At 30.7% G+C, this 19,357-nt stretch overlaps 1 protein-coding gene across 3 annotated transcripts in view; it reads left to right on the top strand.

The window, feature by feature from the left end:
• LOC136982608 (SEC14-like protein 2) overlaps positions 1–18,987 on the top strand; it is a 36,905-nt gene extending 17,918 nt beyond the window's left edge. For 2 of the 3 annotated variants that reach the window (XM_067279150.1, XM_067279148.1), the window contains exons 5-12: positions 421–514; positions 852–946; positions 3,214–3,292; positions 6,824–6,904; positions 8,321–8,407; positions 14,132–14,238; positions 14,335–14,638; positions 18,894–18,987. In XM_067279150.1, the coding sequence (XP_067135251.1) occupies positions 421–514; positions 852–946; positions 3,214–3,292; positions 6,824–6,904; positions 8,321–8,407; positions 14,132–14,238; positions 14,335–14,638; positions 18,894–18,985 (939 nt within the window). In that variant the 3' untranslated portion in view covers positions 18,986–18,987. Of the gene's footprint in view, positions 1–420; positions 515–851; positions 947–3,213; positions 3,293–6,823; positions 6,905–8,320; positions 8,408–14,131; positions 14,239–14,334; positions 14,639–14,946; positions 15,072–18,893 lie in introns of those variants that run through there. The other variant, XM_067279149.1, reaches the window with a different exon arrangement.
• The last annotated feature ends 370 nt before the right edge of the window (positions 18,988–19,357 follow it).

Below are 19,357 nucleotides of genomic sequence, written 5' to 3'. Positions count from 1 at the left end.
GATTCAGATTCTATCTGGGACTTCACAAATGTCTTCCACGTGCCCTGAAGTGTTAGCAAGCCAAATATGAACAAATATGGTATATATCTTGTTATACAGCATTAAATAGGAGTGCTTTGTAATAAACATAATTATAATTTATGCATGTTAATCATGTAGGTGTAAAAAATTCAAAAGAACATTTTGATATGTTTAATATATTAAATTCTTTTTGAAATAAATCATATACTAAAAGACTATCGAAAGAATTTAATATAAATCAATGCTCTCAAACACTACATTCACAGACCAGTTTTCTTTTATTTCAATTCTTCACAACAGACCAGTATTGCAAATCAGAAAACACTGTTGTAAATTTCAGTTCAGTTAAAATTGAAATATTTCAAAATTTTTTGAAATTTGATTAACTTTTTCTTTTAGGTTTTAAGAAAATATTGGGCGCTGGGATTTTTAGGGTACGATCGAGAAAATTGTCCTCTTTGGTTATGTAGATATGGTTGCATTGACTTCAAAGGTAAATCTACCATACATTAATCAATTTTTTTTGGTATCAATTAAAAATAACTCAATGGTAAGTATTGTAATGTAGTAGTTTATCTTCCTAATACTTAAAATTAGATAGTAATTTTGGTTTATTGATAGTTCTCTAATTCCTGGTATGAAAAACTTATAATTTTTTTTGGTTAAACATTATTTTTTATACTGATTTGTGTAATTTATAATGAGATGCCCAAGTGTTACCAGTTACTTTCTCAAAATTATTATTAAAAAGATTAAATTACGTAAAATTAAAACATTACCTTTTAGAATTATTTTGTTCCGAGATAAATAAATGTGCAAATTCTTTAAAGGTGTTATTTATTCTGCGAAAAAATCTGACATAATTATGTTTTATGCATATGTGCTGGAATTGAGTGAATCCAAAATGAGAGAACGAACAAAAAAAGTAAGTATTATTTATTAATCATTACAAGATTCTATTACATATGATATTTTGTTATATTACTCTGAAAGAAAACGGTCTACAAATACGGATTATCAGAAAACGGTCCTGTCGGGAAATATCTGCATATTTGTAGTAATAATTCCACTAAAAAAAATTGTGATAATGTGATTGTTAAAGAATGGATTATGTTAATTTTAGTGAATAATTTGCGGGCAACCTGCATCAACTTTTAAACTGATTATTTCTCAATTTGTTGAGTTTTTAACTGCAATTTAAAACAGTTTTTCCTTTGTCTAAACTTACCAAGGATACTGTACAATCTATGCACAACTTTTCAGCTTTTTTAAAGATGCTAGGAAAATCCTTTCCTTGCCCCACACATTCATTTTTTCCAGAAACCATACCTATGCTTCACCTTTGTTCTCTTGTTTTATGTGACCAATCCACATTTTAATTGATATCATTAGATACTTCTATTTAATTAAACTGGTATCTTGAAAGCGATAAATTTCCAGTAATTCCTCCTCTAAATAGTTCTCTGAGCACTTATATACACTAAACTAGACAGTTAGCTTCTCTATGGTGAATAGGTGCTAAGCGATCAATTCTTGAATCTGTGTTATTGGATATTGTAGAATGTAGGTGCAACTTTCTTAATAAAACCATTAATAATAATGGAAATTATTTGACACTTTGTATGTACTCAGACAGAATAAATAAGAAACTATAAAAACATTTCATAGTCAAATACTGCTAGCATCCTTAGTGTGTACAATTATTTGAATTGTCAGAATTCACTTTATAGAAATAAAAAAAATGCAATACATATGATAAATTCAACAGAGTTTCTAAATAGTTCTCTGAATGCGTTATATACAGAGAAGAAAGAATTAACTGAAAATTTCTTAGCTTTAAATTTATATGTCTAGTAATAAAAAATGAACGTTAGTGATCTTAAGATGAGGTTCGCATATACAGTATATCTTTGGTAATTTTGGGGAAAACCATGATGACAAATATTTCTGCAATACACAAAGGATTTTTCATATTTTCTAAAGATGCTTTTTGCACCACTTTTACTTTGGTCAAAGTCACTAAAGGTTTATATTGTCTTTAAGCATGAAAAAAGAATTAATTGCTCTTTATTTTTCCTAATATCATACAATAAATTTATCTCCAACAATACATATCTGTAATTATGAAATGAAAAACAAATAATATACATTCACCATAGCAAAAAACTGGTTGTTTAGAATAAAACTATACACACTACCACAAAATCCAGCAAAAGGAATAAAAATTATTTACTTAAAATAATGTATACATTATGGAATAAGTATACATTACAGTAATTTGTGGTTTTTGTGTAGTTTCATAATATACATTATTTGTAAATAGATTGTTTTCTATTAAATTATTGTAGACATTAGAGTTCTTTGCTTAAAGAAACTTTTTACCAATCATTTTTCATCACAAAAAAGAAAATTGTATTACATTTAAATTTTAAATTATGCATTCTATAATCTTTAATATATAATTTAAATATAGAGTTGTCTTTAATGTTATCGGTCATTCAAAACACATTGACGAGATAAAAATTTATTACTCTCTTCATGGGCGTAGCCAGGAAGGGGCATGGGTGGGCACGGCCCCCCAGTTAACCTGGAGCCTCTACTAGGCCCCTCTCATAACAAAATCCTGGCTACGCCAATGACTCTCTTTGAATATTTAAAAGAAATACTGATATGTACAGATAACATTCTGCATTCTCATCTATGTTGATGGGCCCTTAAGTTTCAGTTCTATTTACAATAGAGAAAAGAACGTGCTCTGAAAAATATCGTGCATAAAAAAATGTATTAACACATTAATTGTTATTAAAAAATATTTTTTTATCAAATTTTCTCAATGGATTGAATTAAAGAAAAAATTATCATTTATGGCCATATTCATGACAAAGGATCAAGAATTAAAGTTACTAAAAGTAATTGGTAATTGATTAACTTTTAAGTGAATGCTTATTGGCTAACTTCTAACTCTAACTTTTGATCCTTGATCATAAATATGGATGTGAATGATATGATATAAAATTATCTTTCAAACATCATTATTAAAAAGCAGGATTTCTTTTCATTAATATGAATGAAACTTCACAGCATTTATATATAGGCCTATTATAATTCAGAATTCAATTACAATAAATAATGAAGTTATGTATATAAATATCATCTTTATACATGATTAATTTATTATTGAATGTTTTACAGACTGGAAAATTAGTTGATAAACATTCATATATATTTGATATGGAAAACTTTGTTCTGCAACAAGTAACTTGGAAACCTTGTAAGTGTAATTGCATTTGAAAACATTTAATGTCAGAATATTACCATTTCTGTTAAATTTTAATACCTAGAATATGATCATACCAAATTATTTGGATTTATTTTTGATTTATGAAAAGTTGGCAACATTGCATATTCTATAGTATGTACAGTACAAGGGTGGTTTTTTTAAACCTCTGATGGTCCATAAAACAAAGACAAGTGTAAATGAATTTTGGTAATAAATTCATTTTGTTACGTATAAACATGGTTACTTTTTGACATAATCATTGTGAAGATTGAGGCATTTGTTATATCTGTGGAAGTTGCTTCAGTGCTAAGTTGGCACTATATGCTGGGTGTTTATAAAGTTTCAAACACCCAGCATATAGCTCCAACTTAGCACTGAGCAACTTCCACCTCTTTCCTAAACTGAAAACGTGGCTAGGAGGGCAAAGGATCGAGACTAATGATGATCTTCAAAACAACATTAAGGCCATCTCAAGTCACTGGCGGCAACATTCTACAAAGAGGGGGATTGAAAAGCTCGTCCACAGATATGACAAATGCCTCAACCTTCACAGTGATTATGTCAAAAAATAACCATGTTTATACCTAACTTTTGGTAATAAATTCATTTTGTTATTTACACTCGTCTTTGTTTAATGGACCATCAAAGGTTGAAAAAACTGCCCTCATATATATTTATATATACCATTTTGGATAAGTGTTTACATTATAGCAGAATTAGAAAATATTACTTTTAATGGAATAATAAATTGAAAACAATCGGAACATTTTTTAATTAACAATCCTCCTTCAGGAAGGAAATGTTCTGTTACTACAGTGATATAACAGAGATGTTCTTATTAGTTAAAATCAATTAATTCTTGTTGATTTCTGAGTTTATCATATTTAATTTATTTATGAAATCTTCCATTTCAACCTCTAACTAAGCAGTTGAACTTATAATTATATGTTTTTGTTTAAAATTTCATCATTAAATAATAGCGCGGTTGAGGCCAAAGTTTTCAATGTGAAAACATAAATGTCGGATATTCAGAGCTGCTTTTCTGTAAGCCTAGAAGTTTGACAATGGCATTTGGAACATTGGAATATCAGTGGAAATCATGTTCAAACGTCATTGTCAAACTTTTAGGCTTACAGAAAGGCGGCGCTGAACATCTGACATTTACATTTTTGCGTTGAAAACTTCGGCCTCAACCTTGCTAATAATCACAAGATGGTTGAAACTTATTTGTAATTTGTATTTTTTTTAAAATGAAAAGTACATGTGTTTATCGTCATCAGGCAATAGAACAGAATATGGATTCAAAATTAAACTGATAGTATTTCAAATTAAACCAACAGAAAAACAGGAGAAAGGAGAAGTAATATTTATATTTATGTAGGAAAATCCAATGCTCTGGCAGGTTAAGTTAAAGGCAAGGTTAATGTAGAGTAGGTTGGTTACGGGGACCAGAAGTTATATATTCAATATATCATATAAACCAGTGATTTTCAAACTTCTTCAATCCACCGCCCCCTTTGTTCCAAAAAGTTATACCCAACACCCCTAACCCATTTTCTCTTGTGTGAGAAAAGATTGGAAATATTCTTAGGAAAACTTTTCTATGAATCTCACACTTTGTGCCTTTACTGTACATTGTTCTCAACATCTAGAAACCATTAAATGCAATGTTTCCTCTTATCACTTTAACTGAGGAAAGGGAACTGTTGTCGGTGACCCCAACTTTTGCCTTTGGACACCGTTCAGTACTCTGCCTCCAGTGCCCCCCTAGATTTACTCACCGCCCACAAGGGGGTGTTATCGCCCACTTTGAGAAACGCTGATATAAACTAAAGTAGGGTCAGAACTTGAATGTAATAATACTTTTGATCCTGTTTGGATAATGTCCAATTATCTAATACTGATTTAGCTAATTCTATTGCACATTTATAGCCCAGTTAGAGCTCATTGTTATAGAACTTTTTACATTAATAACACATTTTAGATGTAGTTGATACTGTTCAGGACCTTGGTATAGTCTTTGATTCAAAGCTTTCTTTTAATTAAATATCATATTGAACAATAACTAAAAAAATCTCAATTTGTAGGGGTATGTTGTGGAGAAATTTCAAGTAAAAGCACACTTTGGGCTTCAGTTTTACTAACGTACGAACTTTAATAGATTATGCTTTACCCAAATGGTCATCATTCCTGCTTCCACTCTGCATAAATTTCATTCAGAGTTGACTAAAATCTATCTCCTTTTAAATAAGATTGCAAACCTCCCCTCTCCTAATTCTCCTAAGGTTGCTCTTGTGTGCTTGGGTTTTCCTTGTTTTTTAAACAAATGGAGTATTTTGACAGAATATATTCTTATATATCAATATATTTTAATGGTCTCCTCCCTTCTAAATTTTTTTCTTTTAATTGTAGAGATTCTACTTGTTTAAAACTTTGGCCTCAACCTCGCTAATATAAACGCGAAAACGTGTACGTCGGTCGTTCAGCACTGCTTTCCTATAAACCTAGAAGTTTGACAATGGTGTTTGGAAAGTCAGTGGAATCATGCTCGACATTCCAAACGCCATTGTCAAACTTCTAGGCTTGCAGGAAAGCGGCGCTAAACATCAGACGTATACGTTTTCGTGTTTAAAACTTCGGCCTCAACCTCGCTATTTTTCATTTGCCTGCCTTAACATTACACTTAAATTATTTTTCTACATATATCAAAAGACTGCTGTAACCATTAAATATGTATTCTTTCTTGATGTTTTGAAACTAAATTCAATTGTAAAAACCTTTATGGTCATTTTCCACATTAAAAATTTTATTAATTGTATTTTTAGTCCCATTTTTAAACTTTATGGATTTGTTCTTCGTTTGTTATTGGGGATCAGCCATCATTATTGTTGTAACATTTCATAAATAAATAAATTTTGCATATAAGATGTTCTTTTGATGCTACGATATATGCATGGCAAGCATTCTAGAAGTCATGAAATTATTTAAAGCTAAATTATGTTGGGAAACTTAATACAAAGAGATGGCATCTGCCTTATAACGGTGAGAAGCAAAACTTCCTTAAATTCTCATTGTATCCAAACCTCGGCATCAGTTGAAGATATATATAAAAAACCTATTGCCAACTAAAACAGGGCCATAATATTATTACTACTTATTACTGCTCTGTGCAACAACCAATTCTAAACCTGCCAGAGCATTGGATTTCTCTGGTTAAAATGTTGCTTCTCCTCCTTTTCTCCCATTGGTTTAATTTCAAACCCATTTTTTGTTTTATTGCCTGACTATGATAAGTTATTCCATTGTGCTGTTTTAATTATTATTAAATAACACCACAAGACAATTGGATGTTTTGTTTGATATTAACTGCTGTGTATAATATCATCATAGATTATAGCGTAGACTTCACTATAATCTATGATTTTTTTAATGTCGGAAATCATATATATATAAACAAATAAAATTTAATCTTTGTTCCATAAATAGCCTACATAATCTAATGGTTTTATTTCAATTTTACAGGCTTTGATTTGTTATCCAAAATTTTAACATTTTATGAAGATAATTATCCAGAAAGACTCAAAGCTGCTTATTTTATCAATGGTTAGTTTCTCAAATATAAATTAATTTAATTTTCAACCAATTTGATTCAGATGTTACTTAATGCAAAATAAAATCCTATTGGATATAATTATTGTAATCAAATGGATGAAAACATACTTAAAATGTAAAAATAATCTTTGTAGGAAAGTGTCTTATTATCTATATTAAAAATAGAGAATCTTATTAAGGAGTTGTATATACTTATAATTCTAATGAACTTTATTTTATTGAAAGCAAAAAATATATAAGTTAATATAGTATGCCTATTTAATGTAATAGCTGGATCTTTGCTACATCTTGAAAATGATACTTGTAGTCAAAAATTCACATATTTAAATTCCAGTAACAGGTTTAATAGAATAACAACATTTTTGACCAAATTAACTAGTTATTAATTAGTCATCTTCAGTTAACAATCTATCGAATACATGGTTTTAATATATAAGAACAATATAATTAAATTTAACAAGAGATGGTGCCTAATGCCTGCCTCTACTACTAAATTACTTAGTAGTAGTAATATAGCCCAATATGATTCAGCAAGCATTTGGCTTTAATAAACAACTATAGGGTATAGCTGTTTGTATTTGTAAAAGAATAAAAATTTAAACATACTTTATGTTCCATTATGTTTAAAATTTTGTAAAAAATTTAAAATTAAAGCAATATAAAATGACACTAGTATCTGTGAAATATATTTTTATTTTAATGTTTTTATTATAATGTGCATTATGTGGTAGAGGGTATCTGCATCATGGTAATTGACACAAGCAAGTTTGTCGTGAACCTTATAAATTTCCAACCTTTCTAAATACTTAAGAGAATTGTCAATTCCAGTAAATCTGATGATTTTTGCCTCATCTCAATTCACCTGGATTTCATGGTGGCAAGCATAAGCTACCAAAGCCATATTAGAGGGGTTCCTGTAAAGACAATAATGTTTTTGACCAAATAACTATTTATTTTATTAAACTTGTTACTGGAGTTTGAAGGTGAGAATGTTTGATAATATGTTACTATTAAGAAATAGCATATAACTAAACTTAATTTCGAAATATTTATGCTAGCTTGGTTGACATTTAATGAAGTAATAATTGCATTTAATAACTTACAGGTAAATAGTGCCTTCTAAATTATACGAAACAATTTTCTAATAATGGAAGCTAACATGTTATATTAATAACAATAATCTGCATTGTTTTGCATTAACCAACTTAAGATTGATTTACATTTTTTTATTTATATGAAAAATAAAATATTCTGATTAAAAATACTTTTTATGACTTCAGAATCTAAAATTCTTAATTATACAGATTATTATTAATATTTTTAATATATATATTAATAGTGTATTAAGATTATTCAAAAAATTATAAGTTTATTAAAAACTTATTGCTTAATTTCTTTTCTTTACAGCACCATTTGTTTTCCAAATTGCACTGACATTATTAAAACCATTTATTAGTGAAACAAGCTTTAGCAAAATTCAAATATTTGGAAAAGGTATGTCATTTTATAAATTAAAATTTCTTGTATAAAACTGATTAAAATTATTATATTTTAATATAATATATCACATTAAGTGTCTTTGTTTGTTATGAATTCAATTATTCATTATAACAATAAGCATCTTTTTCACTAACTACCACTAAAATATCTTGTTTGCACTTATATGCTAGAGCAGATTACTTTGTTATATGTTGATTAGGAAGTTACAGAAGATCAAAATAGACAGCATGTTACCATTGAAAATGACTCAACCATCATGAAATTGTGCAGAGACTTCGGGTAGTCAACCAGTTGATCATCTCAAGACTGTTGTGCAAGGAGCACAAAGGCAAGGGATGAGTGATTTCTTCATGTGTCAATTCTGCAAGATTGCTTTCAGACAAGCACTTCAAAGGAAAGGATTTCAGCTTGAACAGTGAGAAGATTAAATGAAGCTAACATGAGTGCAAGACAGCCTGCAAATGGCCAATTTTTCATCAGGCAAACAGAGTAGACAGGCTATAGTTTGCCAATGAGCATAGTGACTGAATGTGACTCCATTGATTCACTGTTGTGTTCACTAATGAATCCTGATTTGCTCTGTACACTCTAGATGCAAGTAAGGAGACACCCAGGAAAGTAATACTGCATTCTTAATATTACTCCTAGATTAGTCTTTGGTAGTGGTTCAATAATGATGTGGGCAGGCATAACTTTAGAGAGAGACATACTGACCTGTGTGAGCATCATATGTAGGAAGAGTCACTAATTTCAGTGTTACATATGAAACATTCTTGATAAGTATATGATGGCTTTTGCACCATATGTCAGTGTTGAATTTCTGCTTCTGCCCTAACTTATAATGCTAACCCTATGCTGCATGTATTGTTACTGAATACATGAACAAAGTTGTTATAAATGTTCTATTCTTGCCAGCATGAAGTCTGGACCTTAATCTCGTCAAGCATGTTAGGGTGACAGCTTTAAAACTATCCTGTGACATGAAAAGAGCTTGAGAGTATGCTTTAAGAGGAGTGAAAGAACATCTCACAATAAGATGTTGTAAATGTGATTAGATCAATACCTGCATGTCTAAATGAGATGCTAAGGCTAACAAGGAGTAAAAACAATTTTTGTCTTCATGCATTTCCTTTACATTAATTGCAATTTTTAAAAATCTCTTTCGCTTGCTTGTCTGTAATAATTTTTACAAAAAATCATAACATTATTGATAATTTCAAGTGATGCAATAATTCTGTCCAACAGTTTATATTATTTCCTGGAACAATCTGGATCTGTTGTATTAAAAGAAAACTGGATAGCAGCTGTCCTAAGAAAGACTCAGAAGATATTTGCACTTCCAGGGGTGGTAGCCACATTACATGCTATATTTGATGGAGAATTAAGTGGACAATGTCCTAGGTTTTTTTTTTTGAGGCCAAGATACACAAACCAGCATTGCACCCACTAGTCCAGTGATTCTCAAACTTTTTCGATCCACCGCCTCCTTTGTTCCATAAAGTTATACCCAACGCCCTCCCCCCATGTGAGAAAGGATTGGAAATATTCTTAGGAAAACTTTTCTATGAATCTCACGCTTTGTGCCCTTGCCATACATTGTTCTCAACATCTGGAAACCATTAAATGCAATGTTTCCTCTTATCCGTGTGACAGAGGAAAGGGAACTTTTAGCTTTGATCATTGTTCAGTACCCTGCCTCCAGCGCCCCCTAGATTAACTCACTGCCCACAAGGGGGCGTTATCGCCCACTTTGAGAAACGTTGCACTAGTCAATAAGTGTTCTCACCCTACATATTGTTTGGAGAAGGCATACACAAAGCATACTATAACTCTAATGCTCATGTTTAGCTTTGTAGCTAGGTCTGCACTTGAAGCTAAGGCAGCCATTACCAGTGAGCTTGCTTCCACTCCCACAACTTTGTACAGATTTTACAAAATTGATGGATACAAAGATATCACATCAGTACCAAATTTTGATGTGGTAATACTCACAAATGCTCACTCCTTAAGGCTGGTTACTCCACTTTGCAGGTATTAGACTTGAGGGCAATGCTTTTTCTTATAACAGAAAATAATTACTTTTAATTTAACAGTACCTTTTACAAGCAGAAACATGGAGTGCTTATGGGCTCTCCCCTCTTTGCCACTCTTGTGGAATTCATTATAAGGAATGTTGAGTTTATAGTTTTTAGTTTCCCACTGGTCATTTGCTACCTGCTCTTATATCTATGTTATGTAGATGGCATCTTGCTTGCATTAGATGGCAGTGAGGAAGAGTTGTGTCTATTACACAATTTTTCTATAGAGCAAGAACAAGGCATAGAAAACAAGTCCAGCAGGCAATCTCCGTCTGCCACAAGGATGGTATGTTACCACAGTTTGTCCCTGCCCTTGTCATTTCCACTCTCATAAGTAGAGCATTCTTCATTCCATCCACCCAAACATATGTAAACAAAGAGTTGCAGATTATTTTTGTCACAGTATGCAGAGCAAGATATTCCCCAGCAAAGTTTAGGTATCTCTAACTGTGTCAGAAAGTCAATATACCGTATTTACTCGCATATAAGACAAGGTTTTTTATTCATTTATCACAGCTTCAAATTTCTAGGTTGTCCTATATGTGCAAGCAAAAGATTCTTTGTGTTTTTGCAAATAATTTTTGTGAACTGTGTATTTGCGTTTTTTACCAGATACTCATCCTCTTGTATTTAAAAACAAAAGTATTTTATCTAAGTCGTTCGATTTCGTATTGCTATTCATCGTTACTCCTGACAATATACAAGAATGATTCAAAGCTTTTGAATTGAATTCCAGATTGAAATTCCAAACTCACACTGGAGCACGATATCTGTTTTCACGTGAGAAAAGATTAAAACTTATGAATTTCTTCAAATTCTGATTTCCAAATAGTCATAAGTGTAATCGATGGAGAGTGGATTTGACTGTTAAGAATTGGAAATAATGGTTCCTGATTAAGGAAAAATCTTGTAAAATCGACAAAGTTTAAAATGCCAGTAATTTTTGTGGAACAATGTGTGCATTTATGTTCATTTGATATTTTAGTTGTGATTAAATAAAATTGGAATTCTATTAATAAATCTAATTTTTTTATTTTGATCTTTAAAGGGACACCTCGTCCTATATGTGAGGTCGTCTTATATGTGAGTAAATATGGTATGTTGACATTTTGAATAATTCTGCTCTACCAACATTGTGAGAACAGTTTGTCGTGTTGGTAAAGGAAAGGACCTACCCCAATGTCACTTGCCACAAAGAAAAGTGTGTGAAGGAATGGTTTTAAAATAAACAACTGAAGTGCCTCTGACCGGTGTGGTTCTTCTCTCGGTAAATCACAAACGTTTTCGAACGTTTTCTTCTTCAGGCGTGATGGAATTCTGTGTTCTAAAAATTTAAATATCCCATCAAAGTTGACCGTTGATTTAGAAAAAACTGCATTTTGGAACGCTGTCGTGAATGCTGGAATGGTTTTACCAGATAGGGGTGTCAAAACAGACTGGCCTGCCTAGAGCCCATATATCAATCCCATTAAACACTTGCATGCTGATTGCTCAACATTTGTGAGTGACCTCACCATTGTTCTCATGGAAGAATGGATGAACATCGTCCAGCTATGTACCAAAATCTGGTGGAGAGTGGATGCTGTGATTAGAACAAAAAGAAATCTTTCACATTATTAGTGTGTTTGTAATAAAGACATCTGGACACCTATACTTTTCAACAAATATTTTTGATCATATTGATAAATATTATGAGTATACAAGAAAAACCACATTGTGTATGTATATATATACAGTCAAACCTCAGGTTTTGAATGTCTTGCCTTTTGAACTCATTTTTGTCCTCTGTTGCCAAACAAGCCACTTGGCAGAGTGGCTTGTTTGGCACTGTAGTGTCCTCCTCAGAGAAACTATGAGGAGGAAGGATACTAATTATGAATTAAAATTTAATGTCAAATACAATTTGGAAAAGATAAGAATACATGAGATATAACCAACTGATGAAGGGTCCAAAATGTACATATTGGTTTAATAAAATCTCATCAGACCAGTTTTCATATGGAAAGTTCATTATGTCCTTCAAATTTACAGCAAATTCAAAACAGCTATTAAGATTTTAATTTGATTGATTAATTTATTTTAATTTAAATCAATTGAAACACAATATTTTAGAAAGTGTGGATAAAGTACTTCTTGTCGGTCTTGATTGGTGTGGTTATGTTTCGTCCAGCAATTGAGTCTCCATTTATAGCACTTCTTTGTAAAATGTTAGTCTTAGTTTCGGATGGCAGTGATGGAACATTTTCATTTTGCTTTTAATGTATATAGATATATTATTATATTGCTTTTATAGGCATTTTTATGCATGAAATGCAGCTAAAAATGTTTTGTTTTAGGGGAGTCAGGAATGGATTAATCCATTTTATATTGCTTATGAAAAAATTGGTTTTTGAACAACTTTTAGGACTGAATTAAGTTTGAAAACAGAGATTTGTTGTATATCATACAGTACATGTGATTCTTCTTGTGTATTCTACAATATAGATATGCACATCAACAAAATGATTAAAACATACAAGATTCTGGAAATTATATATAATTTTATATATAATAATATATACATTTCACTTACACAAGGCAACGTCATCAAATAATGGAGCGCAAGAATTTTTCTTATGAATCCCTAATATTTTTCTTTTCATAAAGAGTGAAGAAAATAAACCTATAATTCCAGCCTTTATTTTGTAATTTATCAGGTTCCCAACATAATTTTTTTTGTATCAAATTCTAAAAAAATCAGACTGAAAATATTGTATGTAATGTTTATAAATTCAAATATTCTATTCAAGTACCCTTAAAAATTATTAATGGATTCAAGAAATAATTTGGATTTCATAATGTTGTATAAATGTGATAGTTTCTTTTTAAACAATCGCAAACAAAATCTTTTTTAACCAGCAATTGAACTTTAATGTAACTTCCGAACATTTTTGGCCTTCACCAAGGCCTGCTTCAGGTAATGAACTGACTTTCAAATTGGAACATTAGAACGATAATGTTTGACTTTAAACTTTGTATATATCAAATTCACGTGGCTGATTAACTTTGTTCAAATTTCTCATACAGGTACTTCCACATGTGCGCCACCGTCTCGCAGTCTTTAAAGTTAATACAGTTGCCTTTCAAGTTGGCTTTATAAATTTCCAGGCCTCCAAGTAATGAATATGGTCTCTTTAAAAGGCCTGTCTAATTAATCTGGTGTTCCGGAGGTCTGCATGTACTTCCGGGTCGATGGTGTACGTGGACAACGTTCTAAGGTTCCAATTTGGAAGTCAGTTTAGTTCATTACCTAAAGCAGGCCTTGGTGAAGGTTGAAAACATTTGGAAGTTATGTTAAAGTTCAATTACTGGTTAAAAAAAAAGTTTTTTTTGTGATTGTTTATTTACTCACTCCAATAGTTTTGAGAAGAAGACTGTTATAGTTTCTTTTTATATTTGGAACCTGATGGTGGATTGAGTTGGTCAAAAACATTTGTTCATTTAAAAAATCCTGTAAAAACGATCCTGTCATTTAGAGCATATTTGATTATGTTCAGTTATTGTTTAGATTAGTTCTATCATAAAAATATGTATGGTAGGTAATATTAAAAATTTAGAAAATTTTTTACATAAAATCAATTTTTCAAAATATGAATTTTAGACGACTGGAAAGATGTTCTTTTAACTCAAATTGATGCCAGTGACCTGCCAGTTCATTGGGGTGGAACAAAAGTTGGAGTTAATGGAGAGCCTGATTGTAGTGATACAGTAAGTAATGTTTTATCTCATTCTTGATATGCAATGGACACAAAAATCATTTATAATCTTAATTAATTGCTATAAAGTTAATATATCTTATTATAGATTAGTGCAGGTGGGACTGTTCCTAAATCATATTATTTGCAAGAGAGTCAGAGTTTTACAAATGAAAATGATGTTGAAACATTAGAAATAGGATTAAAATCTTCTGCTACAGTTGATATTTATGTTTCTGAAAGTGATGCTATTCTTCAGTGGGAATTCAAAACCGAAAATCATGATATTGGCTTTGGTCTCTTTTATAAGTCAGATGAACACATGCAACAAGAAGAACTTATACCAATAGATAGAGTTAACTGTCATCTTGTGCCTGAGACTGGATCGTGGTTTTGTGAAAATGAAGGCATTTGTAAGTATATATTATTATAAAATCCTGTTAATAGCTAATTATCTCTATTTGTTGAATCACAATTTCTTAAAAATTCAAAAATCTATAAACAGTAATGATGAGAACTTAATATTAAATATCTTGACACAATTTTGAAGCATTTCACCATTACAAATTGGTATGTTAGAAACTAACATAACATGCTCTATATTTTTACTACAAATGAATCTTGATTGTAGATATTCATTCTTAATTACAAGTAAATATTACTACTATGAATTATATATAAATAAATTTAGTTATAGTTAATTGTTTATGTATATTTCTAGAATGTTCTATTTTTCTCTTGTCTTGATATGTTGCCTAGAGGAGCAATAAACCTGGCAGGGGAGGGTGGACGAGAGAATATGGGACATCTTTTCTTTTTTGTGTGTAGAAGGATGGAGGAGGTTACTATCGTTGAGGAGAAGAGCAAGGAAGATAGCCAGGTAATAATGGTTCCCAACAAGAAACAAGGATTGCCTGATATCCGTACTATTCCCATTTTTTACAATAAATACTACATTGCAACAATCCACCATTTAGGTAACTCTCTCTCTCCCCCAGTAACCCGTCTTAAATTCAAGAAGACATATACAAGGCATCGCAAGTTTCAGTATTATACATTTATTGGGGTTAATACAATTTGTAATGGAAATTGTGAAAGACAAATATTGTTTTATGCTTGTATGTACCCTGCTGGGTACTTTATACTCTTCAAAGACTGCGTTAATTTACACTACAGACTCTTGTACACCTTTTAAACACAGCCGTTTATTGCTATCATTCACCCTGCTGGGTTTCCATGCATTAAAATTTATACTACAATATACCCAAACTATCTACTTTCCACGAATATTAACTTCTTTTTTTGCGAGACAATAAAAATAGCTAATAAAACATTGTACCAGGTTTTATCTTGTTTGTGCTACCAGTGGTATAACATCATTTTTCACAAGGGTAAAGATAGAGAATAAACAATAGGAATGGGAGGGAAGCTGCTCCCAGAAAAAAAACTTTTAAAAAATTTCATTATCTCTAAAGTTAAAAGGAAAAAGTACTGGATAAAGTCACATTGTGATGATTTGTCTTAAGCTCTCATATCAGAGAATGAATGGATCATTTGCCATTCACTCACCAAGAAATTTTAGGATGTATTGGTAGTGTTTGCATGAATGCAAACACTACCAATACATCCTAAAATTTCCAACTTAGAAACTAAAGCTCTGCATCATGCATGTAATCATGTAAGTAATGGAGATGCTTTTAAAATATTCAGCATAATGTCAAGTTACTCAGTAGAGCTAGTGAATTATAATCTTGCTGGAATATTTTTACAATAAATGCATGGACTATGGACATGCAATTTTAATAACAGCATCAGATCAATAATCAGCACACACTACAATATTTTTACCTTAAAAATATATCTTCCATATCTTCAATGACACTATGCCACCATACCCTTTTAAATTTAAATTGTGCCTCAGCTTCTATGAAGATAAGATAGGTGAACACAGATCAACTGTGTTCACCTATCTTATCTTCATAGAAGCTGAGGCACAATTTAAATTACAAAGTTGTAGAACATCTCAAAAATAATACTGAGTATTTTAACCAGGTGAAAAATGTTCCAGGAGAAGCAGCTGAACACAGTCAAAAAATGGTGGGAAAAGTGTGTGAGACTTCTTTACTTGTGTCCAGCTGCTTCCCCTTGAATATTTTAACTGGGCAAAAACACTTACAATTTAAATTTATACTATTTTCGAGATGCTCTACAAATTTGTATCTTATCTTTCGTAAAGCCAAGACAGGATTTAGCCCCACAAAAGGGGATTGGGAATATATTTAGCTAATATGCAGCAGTAGCAAGATATAGCATGATGACATTTTTTTTTGATACCAAGGCTTCTCAATGGGATTAGGGGAAAGATAAAGTAGTAGTATTCAAACAGTTACTTCAAATTAAGAGAAAAGCCATTTTTGTAGTGGTAAGAAAGGTGCACATAATGAAAATGAAACTTCAGAGAAAACTCAGTTGTTTGCACTACGGTATTTGTTAACACTAAACAATGATTTGAATTTTATTATTAAGGATTTTGTCATCAGGAAAAAACTGAAAACAACAAAGAATCCTGCATGCAAAACATTGTGAATATGAAGTGTATCACATAACATTTTATCTTCAATGTATTCATTATTTAACAATAACAAAGTTATATTGTGTTTATTATTTATATCATTAAACACCAAGAGACTAAAATGGCTTTGTCCAGAAAAAACTTATAGTATTTGAAGACAATTGAAAGATTAGTGGAATAAAATTAAACTTTTTGTTTTTAATAGAATCAAGAGCATGATATAAACCAACCAAAAAAGGCAATCAGTCTTCTTTCAACTTTCAATAATGTTAGCTAAATCAGTATTTTTGTGTGTTATATGTGCTATATGATATTTATCTTTTTGGAAGGCATGATTTAAAAATGCAAATTCAACAATAAAATTTCAAAAAATTTTTCATTTTGTCTAATTCAGATTTCATCTTTTTCCAAATTATGCAAAAGAAAATATTTATTAAAAAGTTGAAAGCTTCCCATTTATTTTGTTTTTAAAGGCGGCCATATCCATTTAAATTTCTTTTAATGATCATTATTCTTTACTAATTTAAAAAGAGCTTCCAACTTATATTTCTCTTCACTGGTTAAAAAATCATAAATACAAAATTTTGACTTACTTGAAGTTTGTAACAAAATTGATTGAAAAACAACTTTGAAATTAATGATGATGAAAGTCAAATATCCCGAACAAAAGTCTCCACCACTTCATTTACTTGTTCTAATTCTTTTCTAGGCCATCCTCTATCTTTTATAAATGGTGAATGCAAATGACCAGGATTCCATTCTATTCCAGCACAAAACAAACAAATTAATAAGTTAATTCAAACCATAAATACAAAATATTTAATAAATAAAAATTTTTGTTTTAGTAATATTTTATCTATCACCAATTTACAGTACAGTACAGTATACGCTCACTAATCTGACCGTATGTTGCACGGAGCCGCAAAATTAGCATAAGTGCTAGATTAAGGGTATAGGTCTAAAAGTATGCTTAAAGACAATAACTGACTTGACCCATCCCCTTTGGAATTAATTCTTTTTGGAGGCAAGTGGGAAAATAATATTGCATCAGCATGCAATACTGTACCCAGAAATAGTAGTCATGTGACACATCATGTTTTATCTCTATAAAAATGTGAGTGCATAGGTGATTGATTAAACTGGAGAATATGCCAGATAATTGAGGCGCCACTATAATTCAAAAAAACATGCCAGCAATTCAGATGGTATATAGCACCCCAAGTTATTTAAAGCACTTTCCCAATTTTAAAAATTGCATATGATACAGAATTAGTACAGAATAAATCAACCTTCAAGTATTTGAATATTGATTTGACTGAATCAATTAAACATTTTAAAATGTTGTATTTATCAACATTTAAAAAGTTTTGTGCACTAGAATGCACCAACCAAATGCCGAAATTCTATCGGGCTAGTTTAAGGCTAATTACTAAATAAATTACCTAAGCAATTTGACTTTAGAGGGAGGCGTTAGGTGCCATACCATATTAACATTAATAATTATAATAGTTTACATAATTTATTTAGTAATTAGCCTTAAACTAGCCCGATAGAATTTCGGCATTTGGTTGGTGTTTAGTTTTAATATATCGGATTTAGAATGCACTAGAATGCTCTGAATATTAACTCATAGTTTATCTATCTATAAAGATTTTATTAATAAGCTGGCTTAGATATATATTTTAAAAAGTATCATTAAGAAGGCTCCTCAAATATAAATAAAACTTTTTATAGAGCAGAGTTAGTATTGCCCTTCAATAAAACTGAAGCATTTGAGTTTCCTGGAGTGTCTTTAGCTGTGATAAAAGTCTTTTTATGCTCCAGCAGTTGTTTAATTTAAATACACTTGCTCATATATTAAAAAAGCAATATAAAATCTCATCAAGTGAATCTTTAATTATATATATTATGCTTGTAGCAAAAATTTTATTTACATGTGACAGAGATTTTGAATTCAAACAGGTAAATAAAAAAATATTCTGTTCTATGTTAGTAGGCAATAATAATGAAATAAGTACTTATAAATTAATTTTGTAGACATATAAATTATTATTATTTATACCAAGAAAATAACAAAAATAACTTTTCTTTTGCAGATATGTTGAAATTTGATAATACTTTCAGTTTGCTGAGATCAAAGAAGATTCGATACAGGACTGACATAATTCCTCCGAGTACAAAGTTATAACATATCATTTCTACACAAAGTATTTTGATGAAGTAATTAATATATTTACCAATTTATTGGTGTAATAAAAATATTTCTACAATAGTCATAACTTGTAATTTTATCCTCCAAATATATTTGCTAATCACATCTCCAAAAACTAAAATGAACAAGAGTGTATTACTGTATTTTCCGGCGTATAAGACGACTTTTTAACCCAGGAAAATCTTCTCAAAAGTCGGGGGTTGTCTTGTATGCCCAGTCGTCTTATACGCCGGAAAGTACGGTAATTCTTTTTAATGTCCGAAGTGGTCTCCAAAAATACTTGAACCATTCACATTGCTTTATTTGGAGCATAAAATTTTAAGAATGTTGCTAATCTCATTTTTATAA

The sequence above is a fragment of the Centruroides vittatus genome, unplaced genomic scaffold (genome assembly GCF_030686945.1).
Source record: "Centruroides vittatus isolate TY-2023 unplaced genomic scaffold, ASM3068694v2 contig_854, whole genome shotgun sequence".
Classification (NCBI taxonomy): domain Eukaryota; kingdom Metazoa; phylum Arthropoda; class Arachnida; order Scorpiones; family Buthidae; genus Centruroides; species Centruroides vittatus.
The sequence above is the reverse complement of the archived record's forward strand: the minus strand, read 5'-3'. Positions and strand labels throughout refer to the sequence as shown.